Genomic DNA, 18,071 nt, shown 5'->3' on the forward strand with positions numbered 1-18,071 from the left:
GTCCAAGATGGGTCAGAGAAGGTGGGTTCATTGTTCTTGATAGCTGCATAGGTATTTTCTCTTTAATAACTTTTGACATGTAAAACTATGCTCAAAATCAGTGCAACTGAATCAGGCTTTTTTTCTTTTTTCTTTTTTCCCCATATGTTAACTCTAGTGAAGCTATCACAACAGGCAAGATGGACAATATGTCTACTGGATTCCATTTTTTTTTCTCATGCCCTTTGTCAAACCCTGCCATTCTAATACTTCCATCCTCAGAAAATTACCTAAATGCTTTGGGCAGAAATTTACAGCAGCTAAACCTTCTTTCTTTATTTTTCTTCTTTATTCCCCCCTGCCCCTTAGGGTTATTGCTGGGTTTTGGTGCTCCTGGTGGCCTTTTTTTTCTCTTTTTGTTTTTTTTGCCAATTTACTGTAGAGGACAGAGGAAAATTGAGGGGACAGGGGAGATGGAAAGGGTGAAAGAAAGACACTTGCAGACATGCTTTACCATTTGTGAAGCATCCCCCTTGCAGATGGGGAGCCAGGGGCTCAAACCTGGATCCTATGTGAGTCCTTGCACTTGGTCCTATGTGTGCTTATCCAGCTGCACCACCCCTGGGCCCCAAGCAGCTAAACCTTCACCTGAACTCCCACTGATTAACACTCAGGCTTAGAAATTACGTCAGGTACTCATGGAGGAGGAGATGCTGGTGCTGCTGATAGCAGTGAGGACGGTGGTGATGATGATGGTCTTACCTTGGTTTCCAAGCTATTCAACATGGAGAGCTGCTCATTCTGACACCCAGGACATGTGGTTCAATTTTGAATCTTTACAATCAACATGCTTTCCACGTGAAGAATGGGCATGAGACCCCTCACATGAAAGATGCCATGTTGATATTCATCTATAAATATTGTTTTAAAGAACACTCAAAATCACAAATCTTATGCTGTAGTAAACAAATGTCTGTTGAAGTCAACGTCTGGCTGCTGTGCATGAAATATGTGTACAGCACTTTGTCAAATGATAATGGGTTCAGACACTTTTCCTCTGAACTTGGAGACAATTATGTACACCACTGACCTTCCATGGAGTGTAAGACTAGGGAGAAAAGAAACTAACTCATTTGAGTTAAGTCTTCAATAGGCTTTACCATAGCTTTTGTGCACATAGGTACATAAATCACATCCTAACTCTAAAGGTTGATAAAAATGAACTTGCAGACATAACAGCTGCTTGTGTCTTGGACTTTATGAGAACTATGATGTCCATCAGAGGATGGGGGGGTGCCACAGTATTTGAGGAGAGAGTGCAGAAACACATTTAAGGGTTGATAGTAGTGTCTAAACCAATTTTTATATATTTATTTTTATTTTTTAGTATTATCTTTATTTATTTATTGGATAGAGATAGCCAGAAATAAAGAGGGAAGGGGCTGATAGGGAGAGAGAGAGAGACCTGCAACCAATTTTTTTAAGGGAAATTAATGTTTAGTCAATGGTTCTTAAGTTAAAAGTGCCATCACACTGCATAGATAACCTTGTTCTCTAAAGAGAGTATGACGGTCAGTCATAAGGAACCACCTTAAATACATTGATAGCATTCATATGTTGTGAATATGCTTTACCACAACATTGTTAGGGAATGTGTGAAAGAGAAACTAAAAGGGATTCATAGGATTTAACAAGCAGGTCCTACCAAAAAAGAAAAGGCTCATACTACCTCAGTAGGCAGTCCAGACGGGAAGTCACTTCTGTCAAACTGTGGGTACCAGTTCGTAAACAACAAGGGAGATGGACAAGGATGGTGTGTAAACCACATCCTAACTCTAAAGGTTGATAAAAATGAACCTATAAATGTGATAGCTTCCTGTGTCTTAGACTTTATTAGAACTATGATGACCATCAGAGGGTGGGGGTGGTCACAGTATATGGGGAGAGAGTGCAGAAACACACATCAGATATGGCTGTGCAACTCTAACTTTGGAATCTTATCATTTTGTAAAACACTTTTCACTAATAATAGAGTTTTGTCAAAAATGAAACTTGAAGGGAAATGTGGGTAGAGAGGATAGCAGGATAGGAACTATTCCTTCACCTTAGGGTTACGCCTACTCAGAGAAAATCCTGCAATGGAACATGTAATTCAACCTTACTTCTTCTTTTTTTTCTTATTTGTGATAACTAGGACTCAGTCCCTGCAGGAAGAATCTACAATTCCCAGGGGTCATTTTCTTCTCCTTTTTATTTATTTTTCTTTTTGTTAGAAATAAAGAGAAATGGAGAAAGAATGGGGAGATTGAATGGGAGAGAAGCAGAGAGATGCCTACCACACTGATTAATGTCTCATGAAGCTTTCCCCCTGCAAGTAGAGAATTGGGGGGTTGAACTCTGCTTCCTTTGCATGGTAATGTGTGTGTGTGTTCTGCTGGTCACACCACTGCTTGGTCCCTCCATCCTTGCTTCTTACTGGAAGAGGCATCCTACTTGGCTTTCTCATACAGGAAGAAACCAAAATGAAGTCAGAGCATGAGATCCTACTGGCGCTGTCCACATCATATTTTTTTGGGACAAGGAGGAAAGATGAAGTTGGGAGAAGGAAGACTTGTGTATCTTCAGAGGTGAATAAGCAATTTTTACACAGAAGTGATTTTTTGAGATCATCCCATATGTCTCTGTTATTGTTTTCAGTGACTCTCAATCTCTTTTTCATCTCTTTCACCTCTTTCTTCGTTTTCTCTAACTCATCCTCTGACTAATTCTGTTTTCTGCCTCTGTTAGTCTGCTTTCCCTTGCCTCAGCTTCTTTCTTCATTACAGCTATTTCAGCTTTCAGTTCTCTAATTGCCTCAAGATAATCAGTATTTTCCTTGGGGGTCTCAACTGTTGTTTCCCTAATACTGCCATTCCTTTCCTCCAATGTTGTTTTCATTTCATTTCCAGAAGATGTGGTCAGAGCTCAAGCCACTAGCAACTTCTCAGTCCGCCAATTTCCGGGAACCCACAGAAGTGATTTTTAAGTTTCTGGGAAAATACTTTGAGTAAGAGTGTCATGTAAAAAGAAAATAGAAGCATCCTGGGAGGTGATGTCATAGATAAAACTCTGGACTTAGAAGTATAAGGATCCACATCATTCCATCCCTGGCATCACATATGCCACCTTTATGTTCTGTCTCTTTTTTTCCCTCTACCTCATAAATATTAAAAAAGAAAAGATCTCCAGGGACCACAGACCATCTTAATTTTGAATTTTATGTTGTTTTTCTACATACATAATAATAACAACTTAAACATAATGTTTATGTTGTTTTTCTACATTTTCAAGAGGCACATGCTTTTATTTTTACCATCCCACCAAAATCCAAAGTGATCAATTGCTTCTATGGGAAGCAGATAAGAATTTAGTTTCTGGACTTAGGCCATATCAGTTTAGGAAAGGAACATTCTATTTTATGACATTGAGATGACATTTACTCATTATGGAAATAAAATCACAACACTTTCCCTGATACCAGCAAGCACAATATGCATAGCCTATAGAATAGTCTATTGCCTGATAGTGCCAATATTGTAATGTCTTAAACTTGTTGGCCTTGTGAGGAGGGAAGATTGGGGACAGGAATGGCAAGAAAGGAGGTGGAGAGATGTGTAAAGCTAGTTATAGTCACAGAAAAAAGCCATCCTACAACTCAGTTGTCAAAAGGCATCATTTATTTTTATCCTAACAATGCAGTTTGGACAGGACTAAGTGGGGATGACTCCTCTTTGGCTCTTTGGAGCTTCATCTGAGGTGGTTCAATTGGCATCTGGAGAAGTTCCGTTCTCACATTTCACAGCTGGTTGGTATGTGGAAGACCAGTGACTTCACAGGAGTGTGGGAGGGGCTTTCTATGAGCAGGTTGGGCTTCCACACAAAAGGCCACATCTCAAAGGGAAGCACCCAAGAGAGCAAGGAGTCACTTTCCTGAGAAGCACCATTGTGTTGAGATGAATGACATGGTGCCAAATGAAGAAGAATAGGAAAAATGGAAGCTATTAGACATCTCTATTGGGAAAAGGAAATCTGCGTCAAAAGTGGATGAGAAAAATGGCCCTGGAATATACCTTACTTCCAAAAGGAGTGCCATATTTTTGAGATTTGCTTCATAATGATATTGATCATATGTTCAAATATATTCCCCTCAGCTTCTTGCTCTAGATTTTTAGTTCTATTCTCATGACTTTTCTTCAAAGCTGTTATTTTTTCCTCCTTTTCTTGCTCTGATTTGCCAACACACTCCTTCTCTAGCAGTTTCCTTGCACTAATTAATTCATCAGCGTATTTTTTATCCAGTTTCTCTACCTGCTGCTTGATTCTCTCCTCTACCTCCTTGTAGATGGGATCAGAAAAGTAAGCCCCTCTGTTCTCCTTCACCATCTTCTCTATCAGCTGCAACAGCTCCTGCACCTGCGCTTCCTGCTCCTCCCCCTCAGCCTTGTTGCTGAAGGCGCAGATGCGGCCGTCGCACTCCTTGATGAAGCTCTGCAGTTTCATACTTGATTCTTTTATAAAGTCACTTACTTCTCTACCCTCTAACTCTTCTTTGCGAGTGAACAGGATGATCAAGTGCTTCATGATGGACTCTCCGAAAAGCTTTCTGAGCAACATGACAGTGTTCTGCTCCTCCTCTGTGTAGCGGTCCAGTCTCATGACCATGAGGATGGCGTGAGGTCCTGGTCTGGAATACAGGACACATCTGCTGATCTCCTGGCAGGTGTTGTACAATGTTTCCTCAGTGTCAAAGAGCCCTGGGGTGTCCACAACAAGAAGATTTCTCCCTTTCCAGTCCTGTGAATCTTTCTGGCAGACCTTGGTGACAGAGCCAGAAGCTATCCGAGACTCAAATATACTTTTTCCGAGGATAGTGTTTGCGGTGGCACTTTTGCCGCTGCCAGTCTTCCCGACGAGAATGATCCTCAAGGAGGTGGATTGCTGACCTGCCATGTCCACACAGAAAGTTGTAAGCGCTTAAAGGAAAGAGAAGTAATAAGGCCATTTTAGGATGTCACAAGGCATTCTCAGTCTTCCTATAACCAGGGTAATTTAGCAAAGGACTCTGGGGAAAGAGAGGAAGGGAGGGCAGTGAGGGGGGTACTCTGGGTCCTGATGCACGATGGTGGAAAATTGACCCAAGCTAGAGGCGCGAGTTATTTGCAGTCATCTGCAGGGGAAAGAGATATCATGGAGCCATTCACTCTGTAGTAAAGCGTTTTGGAATAAAATAAACAAAGAGGTCTTCATAAGATAGCCAGAAGCAGGTAGTTTCACAGAGAAATTCACTTAAGCTTTTAAAATCGAGCTATCTAGGGGCTAGGTGGTGGTGCACCTGGGTGAATGCACATGCTACAGTGTGTAAGGACCTGGGTTCAAGGCCCCCCCATCCCCCACCTTTGAGGGAAAGCTTCACAAGTGGTGAAGCAGGGCTGCAGGTCTCAATCCAATAAATAAATAAAATATAATAATTTTTCAAAAATCCAGTCATCTAAATATTATTAAAATGATTTCTGTGTGTACAAGAAAGAAGAAACCTTTCAACCCCTTCTATGAAAGCATATGATTTTGTTCCCAAGAGCAAACTGAGATTTCAGTCAGGGAAATACATTTTGATCTCATCATGAATATTAATACAAACTCACAGGTACATCATAGTCACAATGAGAGGTACATTTTATGGTTGTAATTTATTTCACAGATTCCAGAATGGGACCAGGGAGGTGACTCAGCCGAGTAGCACTGGCCTTGCATCATCTTGCTCATGGGTTAGATTCCTGGTGCTTCACATAGATCAAGAAACACAACAACAAAGGGGTCGGGCAGTAGTGCAGCTAATTAAGCGCATGTGGCATGAAGGGCACTGATGGGCTTAAGGATCCTGTTTGAGCCCTGGGCTCCCCACCTGCAGGGGAGTCACTTCATAGGCAGCGAAGCAGGTCTGCGGGTATCTGTATTTCTCTCCCCTTTGTCTCTCCATTTCTTTCTGTCCTATCCAACAACAACGACATCTATAACAACAACAATAATAATAACCACAATGATAAAACAACTAGGGCAACAAAAAGGGGAAAAAATAACCTCCAGGAGCAGTGGATTTGTGCAGGCATTGGGCCCCAGCAATAATCTGGAGGCAAAAAAAAAAAAAAGACAGAAAGACAGAAAGAAAGACAACAACAACAACAACAACAAAAATGGAGCCACATGGATGGTGGAGTGGCTGGGCCTGGGAAGTAGCTCAACTATCAGAGCATCAGACTGCCATGCCAGACGTTCCTGGTTTGATTCCCGATGCCGCATGCATGGGACATTCATTCCAATTTGTCTCTAACTCTTCTCTCTGTCTCCCGTGAAAACCACTGTGTCTCTCTTATGGAATAAATAAAGCAAATGATTTTATTTTCTTAGAAGTGATTTTTGTTGAGGAAATTATACATATATATTACAGGGCTGTTATTGTCACAGGGTTTTCCTTCATTTTTTGACTTTTCTTAATTGTTCAGAGTGAGCAACTCTTTTTTAAAAAATGAAGTTACAATCAACAATAATTATATACCTTTCTCGTATTTGGGAGCTACTCTCTTCCCTGACCCAGCTTTCTGGTCCTTTATACAGTCATGACATCATCTCCCAGACAAAACTTGGCTCCACTTGCATAACAGATGTCAGGCTCAGGAAAAACAACTAGTATAGCCATGGGCCCTTTGGAATAGAACTAAAATATGCCTACTAGCTATCTACAAAATGGAGACCCCCCCAACTCTCCACCTGCACTATTCCAGCCTTTAGGTCCATGATTGTTCAACAATTTGTTTGGCTTTGTATGTTAACTCTCTTTTCAGCCACCAGGTTCCAGATGCTACTGTGATGCCTCTGGACTTCCCTGGACAGACGACCCCACCAATGTGTCCTGGAGCTCTGCTTCCCCAGAGCCCCACCCCACTAGGGAAAGAGAGAGACAGGCTGGGAGTATGGATCCACCTGTCAACATCCATGGGGAAGCAATTACAGAAGCCAGACCTTCCACCTTCTGCTGCCCATAATGACCTTGGGTCCTAACTTCCAGAGGGATAAAGAATAGGAAAGCTATCAGGGGAGGGGATGGGATACAGAGTTCTGGTGGTGGGAATTCTGTGGACTTGTACCCCTCTTATCCTATGGCTTTTGTCAGTGTTTATTTTTTATAAGTAAAAGTAAAAAAAATGAACTAAAACAATAAAAAAGAAACCTCCATTTTACAAAGACCTATCAATGGGGCTCTGCATAATATCACCTTTTTCAGTGCAGAGAATAAATTAATGTATTAATAAAATTACTTACTGAAGAAAATTGCTAAAATTCAACTTTGTCATTTAGAGCACAGCATAATACTTAACAGATATTTCACTATCAGGATTTCATATAAGTGATAACTAATAATTTTCACCATCACCTTTCCCTTGGCAGTTATAGTAATCAGTCATAAAATTAATCTGAATGAAGGAGAAAGCAAATAAGTCTGGAAAATTAAGAGAAATGAAGAGAAACCATCAGGGAAACTGATTTGATTTTTTAAATGCAGAGAAATGGAACCGACTTCACTGTGCAGGCAAGTGCTGGGCAGAGGGGGCCTCCCTGGAAGTCTGTCTGGTTTTACCACCTCCACCTCTCGTCTCTGCATGCCACAATCTTTTCTAGGTTTCCTCTCAGCCTTGAGATTCTACCTTTTACATTAAAAAATTAGATATATTTCAGGGGAGGGTGGAACAAGGAAGCTGCTTTGCACTTAAAAATCTCAAAAAATCTTAAAAATCTTAAAAAATCTTAAAAAATCTTAAAAAATCTTAAAAATCTTAAAAAACCTGCTCAGCTCTGCCTGATTGATGGTGGTACTAAGGATTGAACCCCAGACCTCAGAGCCTCAGGCAGGAGACTCTTTTGCAGAACCACTGAGGTAGTTTCCTACCCTTATAAAATATACTTTGTTTGAGAGAGAGAGAGAGAGAGAAAGAGAGAGAGAGAGACAGAGAGAGCAAAAGGAAGAGAGGGAGGGAGAAGGAGAGAGGGAGCCCAGAGCCCTGCTCAGCTCTGGCTTGATGGTGGCTGTGAGATTGAACTTCAGGCAGGAAAGTCTTTGGAACCTAGAGCCTCAGGCAGGAAAGTCCTTTTGCAGAACCACGATGCTATCTCCCCTGCCCCAGACCCACCTTTTTTTGGAATGAAATGAGGAGCTCTTAAGTTTTCTCCAAAGATTCTGGGAGCTCTGAAGAGTGCTGGCAGGTCTGAGTCCTCTGACTCAGGAAGCTCCAGTCTGGGTGGAGTCAGGGGAGGCTGAAGCTTTAAAGTGACATCACCCAAGTCCATGTCCAGCAGAGAAGTGACTACAGAAGCCACAACTCTCACCTGCTGCTCCCCAGAAAGAATTTGGGTCCAGACTCCCAGAGGGATAAAGAACAGGGAAGCTTCCAATGCAGGGGATGGGACTGAGAACTCTGGAGGTGGGAACTGTGTGGAATTGTACCCCTGTGATCTCACAGTCTGGTCAGTCATTATTCTATCATTAATAAACAAGACATAATGAAACGTTGCAAAGTGGATGGGGCTGGAGGTGAGTTTGGCCTCAGTGCCTTGAGTCAAGAGACAAGAGACAACAACATGGTGATTCTGTTCCTACGTGGACTATCCATCACTAAAGTAGATGAACTTGCATAAGATAAAAGAAGTCAGCCAAACTGTCTCTGGGACTTTGTGTGATCTGTGGTGACGATGGGGTCGGACCTGGTGGGGCTTGGAGGCACAGACCTTGGACTTGAGACGTGGTGACTGACCTGCTAACTTATGAATTTGTAAAACTATTAAACTGCTAGTAAGGGAGAGGGGGGAGAGATAGAGGGGGAAGGGGGAGGGGAGGAGAGAGAGGGAGAGAGAATGGGAAAGAGTGGGAAAGAGAGGGTGAGAGAGGGAGAGAGAGAGGGGGAGAGGGGAAGGGAGAAAGAAAGAGGGAGGAAGATAGGGAGGGAAGGAGAGAAGAGGGAGGGAAAGAAGGGGAGGGATAGAGAGAGGGAGGGAAGGAGGGAGGAAGATAGAGGGAGGGAGGGAGAGTAGAAGGGAGAGAGAGGGAGGGAGGGAGAGAGAGAAAGAGAGAGGGAAATAGAAAGAGAGGGAGAGATAGAGAGGGACAGAGAGAAAAATAGACAGGGAGAGAAAGAGAGGGTGGGAGAGAGGGAGAGAGAGAAGGAGATGGAGGGAGAGAGAGAAAAGAGAGAGAGGAAGAGAGAGAGAGAGGGAGAGAGAGAGAGAGAGAGAGAGAACCCTACAGTTGGTGGAGTTTCAGTTTCCCCTAAATGGAGATCTTTTCTGCATGCACCTCTTGCTGAACCAACTGCTTCAAGTTCACTCTGTCAGGTTCTGTTATTCTGCGTGAAGGGGGGGACACGGAAAAAGAGGATAAGGATCTCTGTCTCACCAATGTTTCCATTTTATAAACAAATACATTTTTTAAAAAGACATGTTTGTCGTTGTTGCTGGTTTGTCTTTGTTTTGTAACTGCTCATATCCGGCTAGAGCTGCTGTTTTGCAGGCTGGAGGCCGCTGCTCAGATGTCTCTCTGAAGCCCAGGCCGAGCAGCTGAGGCCCCTGCAGCAGGGGTGGGGAGACTGTGGGTGCAGGAGGAGCAGGGAGTCAGGGATGAGGGTGCCTTGCCACCACATGTTTGGCACAGGACAACTCTGGGGGTGTCGGCCAGTCTGGGAGGGTTAGGGGGCTGGGGGACGAAGGATACATTTAGAAGTTGGACAAACTGAATAACTTCTAACATTTCAATGGATGAGTTCAGACCCAGAATCCAGGAACAAGTCTGACCTGGGTATCTTTTTCTTGTCCCCAGGGGTATATGGCTGGGGCTTGGTGCCTGCACTAGGAATCCACTGCTCCTGGAGGCCATTTTCCCCATTGTTGCTCTTTTTGTTATTGTTGTTGTTGTTGGCTAGGACAGAGAGAAATGGAGAGAGGAGGGGAAGACAGAGAGGGGCAGAGAAAGACAGACACCTGCAGACCTGCTTCACTGCCTGTGAAGCGACACCCCCACCCCACTGCAGGTGGGGAGCTGGGGTATCGAACCTGGGATCCTTGAGTGGGTCCCTGTGCTTTGCACATTGTGCGATTAACCAGCTGTGCTACTGCCCAGACTTTGTTGTTGTTGTTGTTGTTGGGGGATTAATGGGCTGCAATAAATACAGTTGTTGATACATATATAACATTTCTCAGTTTTCTGCAAAACACCCTCACCCCCAGCCCAGGTCCTCCTCCACCATCAGCATCAAGAACTGAAAGCTCACCCCGCACCCCCGAGTCCTTCACTTTGATGCACTACACAAACCCGAACAAAAGTTCTGTTTCCCTTTCTGTTCTTATATCTCAGCTTCTGTCTTTGAGAGAGCTGTGTATTTTATCTCCTTTCTAAAAAGCTAGTAAACCACCACGAACAAGCCTTCTAGCCATGCCAGGTGACAGGGCTTTCCTCTTTGGTCAATGATCATTTTGATGCTTTTAATTTTTTAATGATTTTTAATTTGTTTTTAATGTTTTATTATATTAATTTATTTATTAGATAGAGACAGCCAGAAATCGAGAGGGGAGGGTTGAATAGAGAGGAAGAGAGACAGAGACATCTGCAGCACTGCTTCACCACTCGTGAAGCTTTCCCCCTGCAGGTGGGGACTGGGGACTTGAACCTGAGTCCTTGCTCATTGTAACATGTGCACTCAACCAGGTGCACCACCACCTGGCCCCAATTAATTTTTCTTTTGAAAAAGAGCATCCAGACAATGCTTAGTTCTGGCTTATGATGGTGCTGGTGAACCAAACATTTCTTTTATTTTTTTAAAGGCCATATGCTTTAATGATACTGTGTTTTCCAAAGGAGATATGCAGATTAATAACTTTGCTTGACATTGTTGTGGCACTTCACTTTTCTCACTCCCTTCTCAATCTATGTGTGTCCCTGTGTGTGCCTGCTTTTGCCCAAACTGGACAGACAACCCCACCGATGTGTCCTGGAGCCCTGCTTCCCCAGAGCCCTGCCCCAGTAGGGAAAGAGAGAGGCAAGCTGGGAGTATGGATCCACCTGTCACACCCATGTTCAGCGGGGAAGCAATTACAGAAGCCAGACCTTCCACCTTCTGCTCTCCACAATGACCCTGGGTCCATACTCCCAGAGGGATAAAGAATAGGAAAGCTGTCAGGGGAGGGGATGGGATACGGAGTTCTGGTGGTGGGAACTGTGTGGAGTTGTGCCCCTCTTATCCTATCATTCTTGTCAGTGTTTCCTTTTTTATAAATAAAAAATATTTTAAAAAAAAGAGTAAAAGAGAAAAACTTCCCACAGATTGTATTAAGTGGAAATGTTATACATGTATAAACTATTGTATTTTACTGTCAATTGTAAACTATTAATCTCCCGACAAATAAATTTAAAAAATAAATACATAAATAAATAAAACAAAGGAAAAAAAAAAGAAAAATTTCCTCAGGGGAGAAGCAGAAACGCTAAGGACTCCATGTTGCAGGTGCAAATCTTTTAGCAGCTGTGACCATCTTTCTGCTTGCACCATGGGAAGCCGCACTCAGGCCCTGCAGGCAGCCGCATGCAAGGTCTTTAAGACACAGAGTTGACCTCAGAGTGAGAAATGAAAACCAAAGACTCTCGGGAGGGGGAACACAAGCAGAACTGAGGTTTTGCTCCACGGGGAAGGTCTTGGGGGACAGACCTGGGCTCAGATCTCTGTGCAGAACCACCTCCCAGCTCACAGCCAGAGCTGCTCCCCAGACAGCTGTCTGCACCCCACATTCCTGCAGAACCACCCGGCAGTGTGTCCCAGCCTTCCACTCAGCATGGCCTTAGCTCAGAGGTTGACCAGGCGACTAGGCTACCCTTCAGTAGATAATGATTCGCTTTCTTTCTTTCTGTCTTTTTCTTTCTTTCTTTCTTTCTTTCTTTCTTTCTTTCTTTCTTTCTTTCTTTCCTTTCTTTCTTTCTCTTTCTTTCTTTCTTTCTTTCTTTCTTTTCTTCCTTCTTTCTTTCTCTCTCTCTCTCTCTTTCTTTCTCTCTTCCCTTCTTCCTTTCTCTATATTTCTTTCCTTCTTCTTTCTTCTTCCTCTTTGTTTTCTCTCTCTCTTTCTTTCTTTTTTCTTCCTTTCTTCCATTCATTTTTCCTCAGGTCACTGGGACTCAGTGCTGACACTACAAATCCACCATTTTGGGTGGCTTTTTAAAAATTTTTTCTGCCTCCAAGTTTATGGCTGGGGCTCAGTACCAGCACTATGAATCCACTGCTCCTGGGGGATACTTTTTCCATTGCTATTATTGTTGTTGTTGATGTGATTGTAGCTGCCGCTGTTTTGGATAGGACAGAGAGAAATGGAGAGAGGAGGGGAAGACAGAGAAGGGGAGAGGAAGATAGACACCTGCAGACCTGCTTCACCGCCTGTGAAGTGACTCCCCTGCAGGTGGGGAGCCGGGTCCTTGAACCCTGGTCCTTGTGCTTAGTACTATGTCCATTCCACAGGATGCACCACCAGTGCCCCCACCGCCCCATTTTGCATGGCTGAATTTCCCATTCTGCAGAATAAAGAACAACTTCTGCTGAAATGCCAAGTTTTGTGGGGACGACTTGTCCCTCCTCCTACCGCTGACACACCTCCTTCCCCACCTTTCCGTGCAAGGTTCCCACTGATAGGTGCCAGATATGCAGCTCCCCACACCTCCATGGCAGCACTGCCTGCATGTTAGGATCAGAGTACTTTACCCAATTAACCTTGTTTTTGTATTTAAATTAATTAATTTGTTTATTTATCATTGGATAGAGACAGAGAGATATTGAGAGGGGACGAGGAGCTAGAGAGGGAGAGAGACACCTGAAGCTCTGAGCTTTCTCCCTGCAGGTGGGGGAGAGGGACTGGAACCCGGGTCCTTGCACACTGTAATGTGAGCACTTAACCAGGCGCACTACTGCCTGCCCCCCTCCTATTAACTTTGTACTGGAGTCACCCTTGGAAATGTGCCCATAGAGCTCACTCTGGTCACCCAGCTCTGTCACTGAGACTTCCCGTTTCTGTCCAGTCCTTCAGTTCTGAGAGAGACCGGCCCTAGAAGCAGCAGCATAGTAAAGATGGATTTGTTTGTAGGTCACAGTTATTATTATTATTATTTTAGTCTCTAGGGTTATTGCTGGGGCTCGGTGCCGAATCTACTGCTCCTGGGAGTATTTATAAAACTTTCCATTTTATTAGACAGGACAGAGAGAAATTGACAGAGGAGGGGAAGACAGAGGGGGGAGAGAAAGACAGACACCTGCAAACCTGCTTCACCGCTTGCTAAGCATCCCCCCTAAAGGTGGGGAGCTGGGGGCTTGAACCAGAATCCTTGCACTGGTCCTTGTGCTTAGTAATATGTGCACTTAATCGGGTATGCCACCACCCACCTGCCAAGTGTTTATTTTGTTTCATTTTATTAAAGTTTTAATTTATAAAATGAGAGTAGTGGCAAGACCATAGGATAAGAGGGGTATAATTCTACACAGTTCCCACCACCAGAACTTCATATCCCATTCCCTCCCCTGATAGCTTTCTTATTCTTTATCCCTCTGGGAGTATGGACCCAGGGTCATTGTGAGATGCAGAAGGTGGAAGGTCTGGCTTCTGTAATTGCTTCCCCACTGAACATGGGTGTTGACAGTTGTAGCCACACGCCCCAGCCTATCTCTCTCTTTCCCTAGTGGGGCAGGGATCTGGTAGGGCTCCAGGACACATTGGTGGGCTCCTCTGCCCAGGGAAGTCTGACATCATGCTAGCATCTGGAATCTGGTGGCTGAAAGAGTTAAAATATAAAGCAGAACAAATCATTGACTAATCTGGAACCTTAAGGCAACAATATTGCAGAAAAGATTTGGGGTTTCCATTTTGGAAAAAGCTAGTAGGTCTGTTTTAGATATATTCCAAGGGGCCCATGACCAAACAAGTTTTTGCCTGTACCTGACTTCTAATATGCAAGTGACCTAAGCTATTTTCTGAGGGGATGGTATCAGAGTTGGAAAAAGGACCAGAGCTGGATCAGGGAAGAGAAGAGCTACCAAATATGGGAAGGGTGTATAAATATTATTAACTGTAAATCTCATCAATCTGATCTGGGCCCCATAGTCAGCACAGAAGCCTGTGTAACCTCTGCATCCCTGTAGGTCTGAGCTCACATTCTGTGGTCACGGTTCGGAACCTTCCAGGCTGCGCCAGTCTCAGGACCCATCATCCTCAGGAGATAGGCAGAGTATGTTATTCAACCTCCCTTAGGAGAATGAAACAGTCCCTACCATTGTTTACGTTCCACGCCTCTGGATTCAGTCCCAAGAGAAAACATGCCGAGGTGGTACTGGCTGCATTGACTGGGTTGGGATCAGCAGATGCAGTATCAGTTGGTATGAATAGGGAGAAGCATGCAGGAAAGTGAGCCTCACTCTAGAGATTTCAGGACTGGGAGAAATATGGGCTTTATAGAGAAAGGGGAGGGTTCCTGCTGTCCTAGGGTTTAAGAAAGCATAGATAGTTATAGATATAACCAAATCGTTTGGCAATTAGGTTAACTTTGAAAACCCCATTGTTAGGATTTGCTGTAGCATATAAAATCTCTCCATAATTTATGTCCTTTTATGCTATTTACTTACAGCTGAATCTTATGAAGGAACACCACCAGTTGATTCTGTTCTCCCTGGTCTAAGATTTTAGATTTAATATTTCAAAGAACAAGTAATTATTAGAACTGTATTAACAATTTGAGCCCACTGTTGAAATTCAATCTGACTACAAATTTGAAGTCCTAAGTGCTCAGGTTTAAGGAACATATAATCAGAGATTCCAGGGACTGGGGTTTGAACCTGACCTTTTGCTGCCTCAGAAATGAAGACCTTTCTGCAGAACCAGTACACTAAGCCACCAATCTCACACAATTCTTAAAAACAGCTGCACATGGGCCAGGTGGTAGCACACCTGGTTGAGCACTCATTACAGTGCTCAAGGACCCAGGATCAAGCCCGCTGTATCAGAAATTCACCACTCCTGGCAGCCATTTTCCCCCTTTCATTTGATAAGACAGAAATTGAAACAGAGGAAAGAGAAGGAAAGAGGAGAGAAGAGGAGAGAGAAGGAGAGAGAGAGAGAGGGAGGGAGAGAGAGGGAGAAAGAAAGGAAAGTTAGGAGTGAGAAAGGAAGGAAGGAAGGAGTGAGGAAGCAAGGAAGGAAGGAAAGAAGGAAGGAAGGAAAGAAGAGAGGCCAATGTAGTACTATTTCACCAATTGTGAAGCCTCCTCCCTACACAAAGGTCCAGGGGTTTGAAGCCTGGTCCTGTAATTAACTCATCTCCATTAACAAAACAGTCTAGATTATAAAGAACATCTGGAATCTACATTCCTTTCAAACCCTAACATTTTTAAGTATCTTCAAATTTGAATTCAACCTATTTGAAAGTACACCACCCTCCCATTGTCCTTGACGACTTCTCCATTGTGTCTGTAGCTAGCTCCTTTAGAAGCTGTGTTACTTCCATTCTCTATGACTCTGACCAGCAAACTCCTCCTCCATCAGCTTCCTCTCATTATTCAATTGAACCACCTGGAATGGAATTAGAGAATACTATGAAAGGAATGCTCTCACCCGAGTACTGAAGCTGGAGGGTTGTCATTCCACACCTGAAGTCTCTGGACACAGTCTGAAGTGAAGCTTGCTGAGGTGGCACTCGTTGCATTGATTAGGTTGTGATCAGCGGATGCAATATTATTTGATATGAATTGAGAGAAGCATGTAGTAAAGTGCACCCAACCCTAAAGTTACAGGACTGGGGGAAATATAGGCTCTTTATCTGTCTTCTTTCTACCCTCAAGACCCTCCCTGCCTGCAGGGTATTATTAATCTTACCAGTTAAAACCCTCGCAACAGTTGCTAAGGAAGTTTCTACCTTTACAACACCTTTTGCCTTTCTCCACCACTTTCCTAGCCATTTCCATTTCCAACTTGTCACTCCTAGGTCCGACCTTTAAAAGACTGGACTCCCTGATCAATAAAGAATTGAATTGCCTCCCCACCACGAGTGTGTTATTGAGTCATTTCTCTCATGTCGCTGAGTGAGTAGCAGCCCAGGCTGGATCTGGCAGTGTTCTCTCCAACCCAGAGAGTATGCGCCTGGGAAGAGGTACCCCCATGGTAGCCCAGCAGCTCCACATGCATAGTAACCCAGCACTAAAATTTGACAGATCCTTATTTTTTCCTATTTCTAGATTATTAAAAATTTATTTATAAGATAAAAATAGTAAATATTGACAAAATCATAGATAAGAGGGACACAATTCCACACAGTTCCAACCATCAGCGTTTCACATCCTATCCCCTCCATTGGAAGCTTCCTTATTCTTTATCCCTCTGGAAGTATGGACAAATGGTCATTACAAGGCTCAGAAGGTGGGAGTTCTGGATTCTGTAATTGCCTCTCTGCTGGAAATGGATGTTGGCAGGTGGATGCATACCCCCTACCTGTTTCTATAATTCCCTAGTGTGGCAGGGCTCTGGGGAGGTGGGTTTCCAGGGTACATTAGTGAGGTCGTCTTCCCAGGGAAGTCAGGTTGGCATCATGGTAGCATATGAAACTTGTTGGCTGAAAACATTAAGATATAAAGAAGAACAAATTGTTTAATAATCAGGAACCTAAAGGCAAGAAGCTAGCAGATGAGATTTGTAGTTTAATTTAGGTATATTCCAAAGGAGCCCATTACTAATTTTTGTCTGAGCCCAACAGCTACCATGCAGGTGGGCCAAGGGTATTATTTGAGGAGATGCTGTCAGGGTTGGAAATAGTACTAGAAACCTGGATCAAGGAAGAGAGTAGCTCCTATATCTGGGAAAAGTATATAGATACCATTAACTGTGAAACCCATCAATCTGATTTGGGGCCTATTTTCAATGCAGGAGCCTGTTTAACCTCTGCATCCCTGTAGGTCTGGACTCACATTCTGTGGTCACAGCTAGGAACATTCCAGGCTGCACTAATTTCAGGACCTATCTTCCTTGAGTGGTAGAGTATGTTGCCCAACCTCCCTTAGGAGAATAGAACAGTCCCTACTATTGTTGATTCAAATTGAGGCCAAGGTCCTGTAGAGGTCCACTAGAGGGTCCATTATGTTGTTCTGATGGAGGTGATCAGTGACAGTGGAAAAAGTGATCTGTTAGAGGTCAAGGCCTATTATGTCTGTGCGGGAATCCCAGGACTCCTGACTAGGGCCCTGGGAGATGAGGTGATCTGGTAATAAGCCAAAGAGCCATCATTAAAGTATGCCAGTCTCTTGCCATTATCCAGCTGTTATAGTCCTTACTTTGTCGGACAAGGTTAGCCCTGGAGTGATTGATGGAAGTGAAATAGAAAGTAGGTGAAGAGAGTATCTATGTCTAAGTTGAAACTATTTGATTCAGTACTTTATGTTGTCTTTTTTAGGCATTTCTACTTGCTTGCTGTACTTATTAGGTCATTGAAAACTATTATGTACTTTTTGCTTTAAGGTATATATTTTCCCCTAACTTATGTGTACACACACTCTATATCTTGGGCCCTGGTTCATACCTATGTTTTGAGGCTTTATTAGAAAGTTCACTACCAGAAATGGAATTAAGGAGTCCTAAGAGAAGAGCTAGGTAAGGTCTCACCAGATTACTGGAGCTGAAGGCTTGACATTGCAGGCCTGTTGTCTGTGGACACAGTCCAAAGTCAACTATGTAGAGATGGTACTAGACCACAGAGGCTAGAAGCAAGTATAGGTCATTATATTAGATATAGTTATATGTAAATAGCACTAAATGACATAAATCATGGTGAGGTCTTGTATGATACAGTAAATCCTAACAACAGGACTTTCAAAATCAACCACATTTCCAAATAACTTGGTTATAATAATAACTATCTAACCCTTCTTAATCCCTAAGACAGCAGGAACCCTTCCCATTCTCTCTAAAACCCAAATTTCTCCCAGTCCTGGAACGTCTGGGGC

General features: G+C 43.4%; 1 protein-coding gene across 2 annotated transcripts; it reads right to left on the reverse strand.

The window, feature by feature from the left end:
• Nucleotides 1-3,656: 3,656 nt before the first annotated feature.
• On the reverse strand, nucleotides 3,657-15,640 carry LOC103125060 (GTPase IMAP family member 7-like). Of its 2 annotated transcripts, none has more exons than XM_060196796.1 (2): nucleotides 8,202-8,378; nucleotides 3,657-4,991 (listed from the first exon to the last, which is right to left on the reverse strand). In XM_060196796.1, exons 1-2 carry the CDS (start codon nucleotides 8,356-8,358, stop codon nucleotides 4,090-4,092), a joined length of 1,059 nt encoding a protein of 352 aa, XP_060052779.1. In that variant the 5' UTR covers nucleotides 8,359-8,378; the 3' UTR covers nucleotides 3,657-4,089. The 2 variants fall into 2 exon arrangements, with proteins under 2 accessions (XP_060052779.1, XP_007535891.2); XM_007535829.3 differs by lacking the exon at nucleotides 8,202-8,378 and adding an exon at nucleotides 15,603-15,640 and having other exon boundaries at nucleotides 3,658-4,991.
• Nucleotides 15,641-18,071: the final 2,431 nt, after the last annotated feature.

This window comes from Erinaceus europaeus, chromosome 8 (assembly GCF_950295315.1).
Source record: "Erinaceus europaeus chromosome 8, mEriEur2.1, whole genome shotgun sequence".
In the NCBI taxonomy this organism is placed as follows: Eukaryota; Metazoa; Chordata; class Mammalia; order Eulipotyphla; family Erinaceidae; genus Erinaceus; species Erinaceus europaeus.

Coding starts and splice junctions, on each gene's coding strand:
- LOC103125060 (XM_060196796.1), bottom strand. CDS start 8,358: ATGGACTTGGGTGATGTCACTTTAAAGCTTCAGCCTCCCCTGACTCCA. Junction 4,992..8,201: donor TCATTTCATTCCAAAAAAAG/GTGGGTCTGGGG, acceptor CTTTCCTTTAAG/CGCTTACAACTTTCTGTGTG.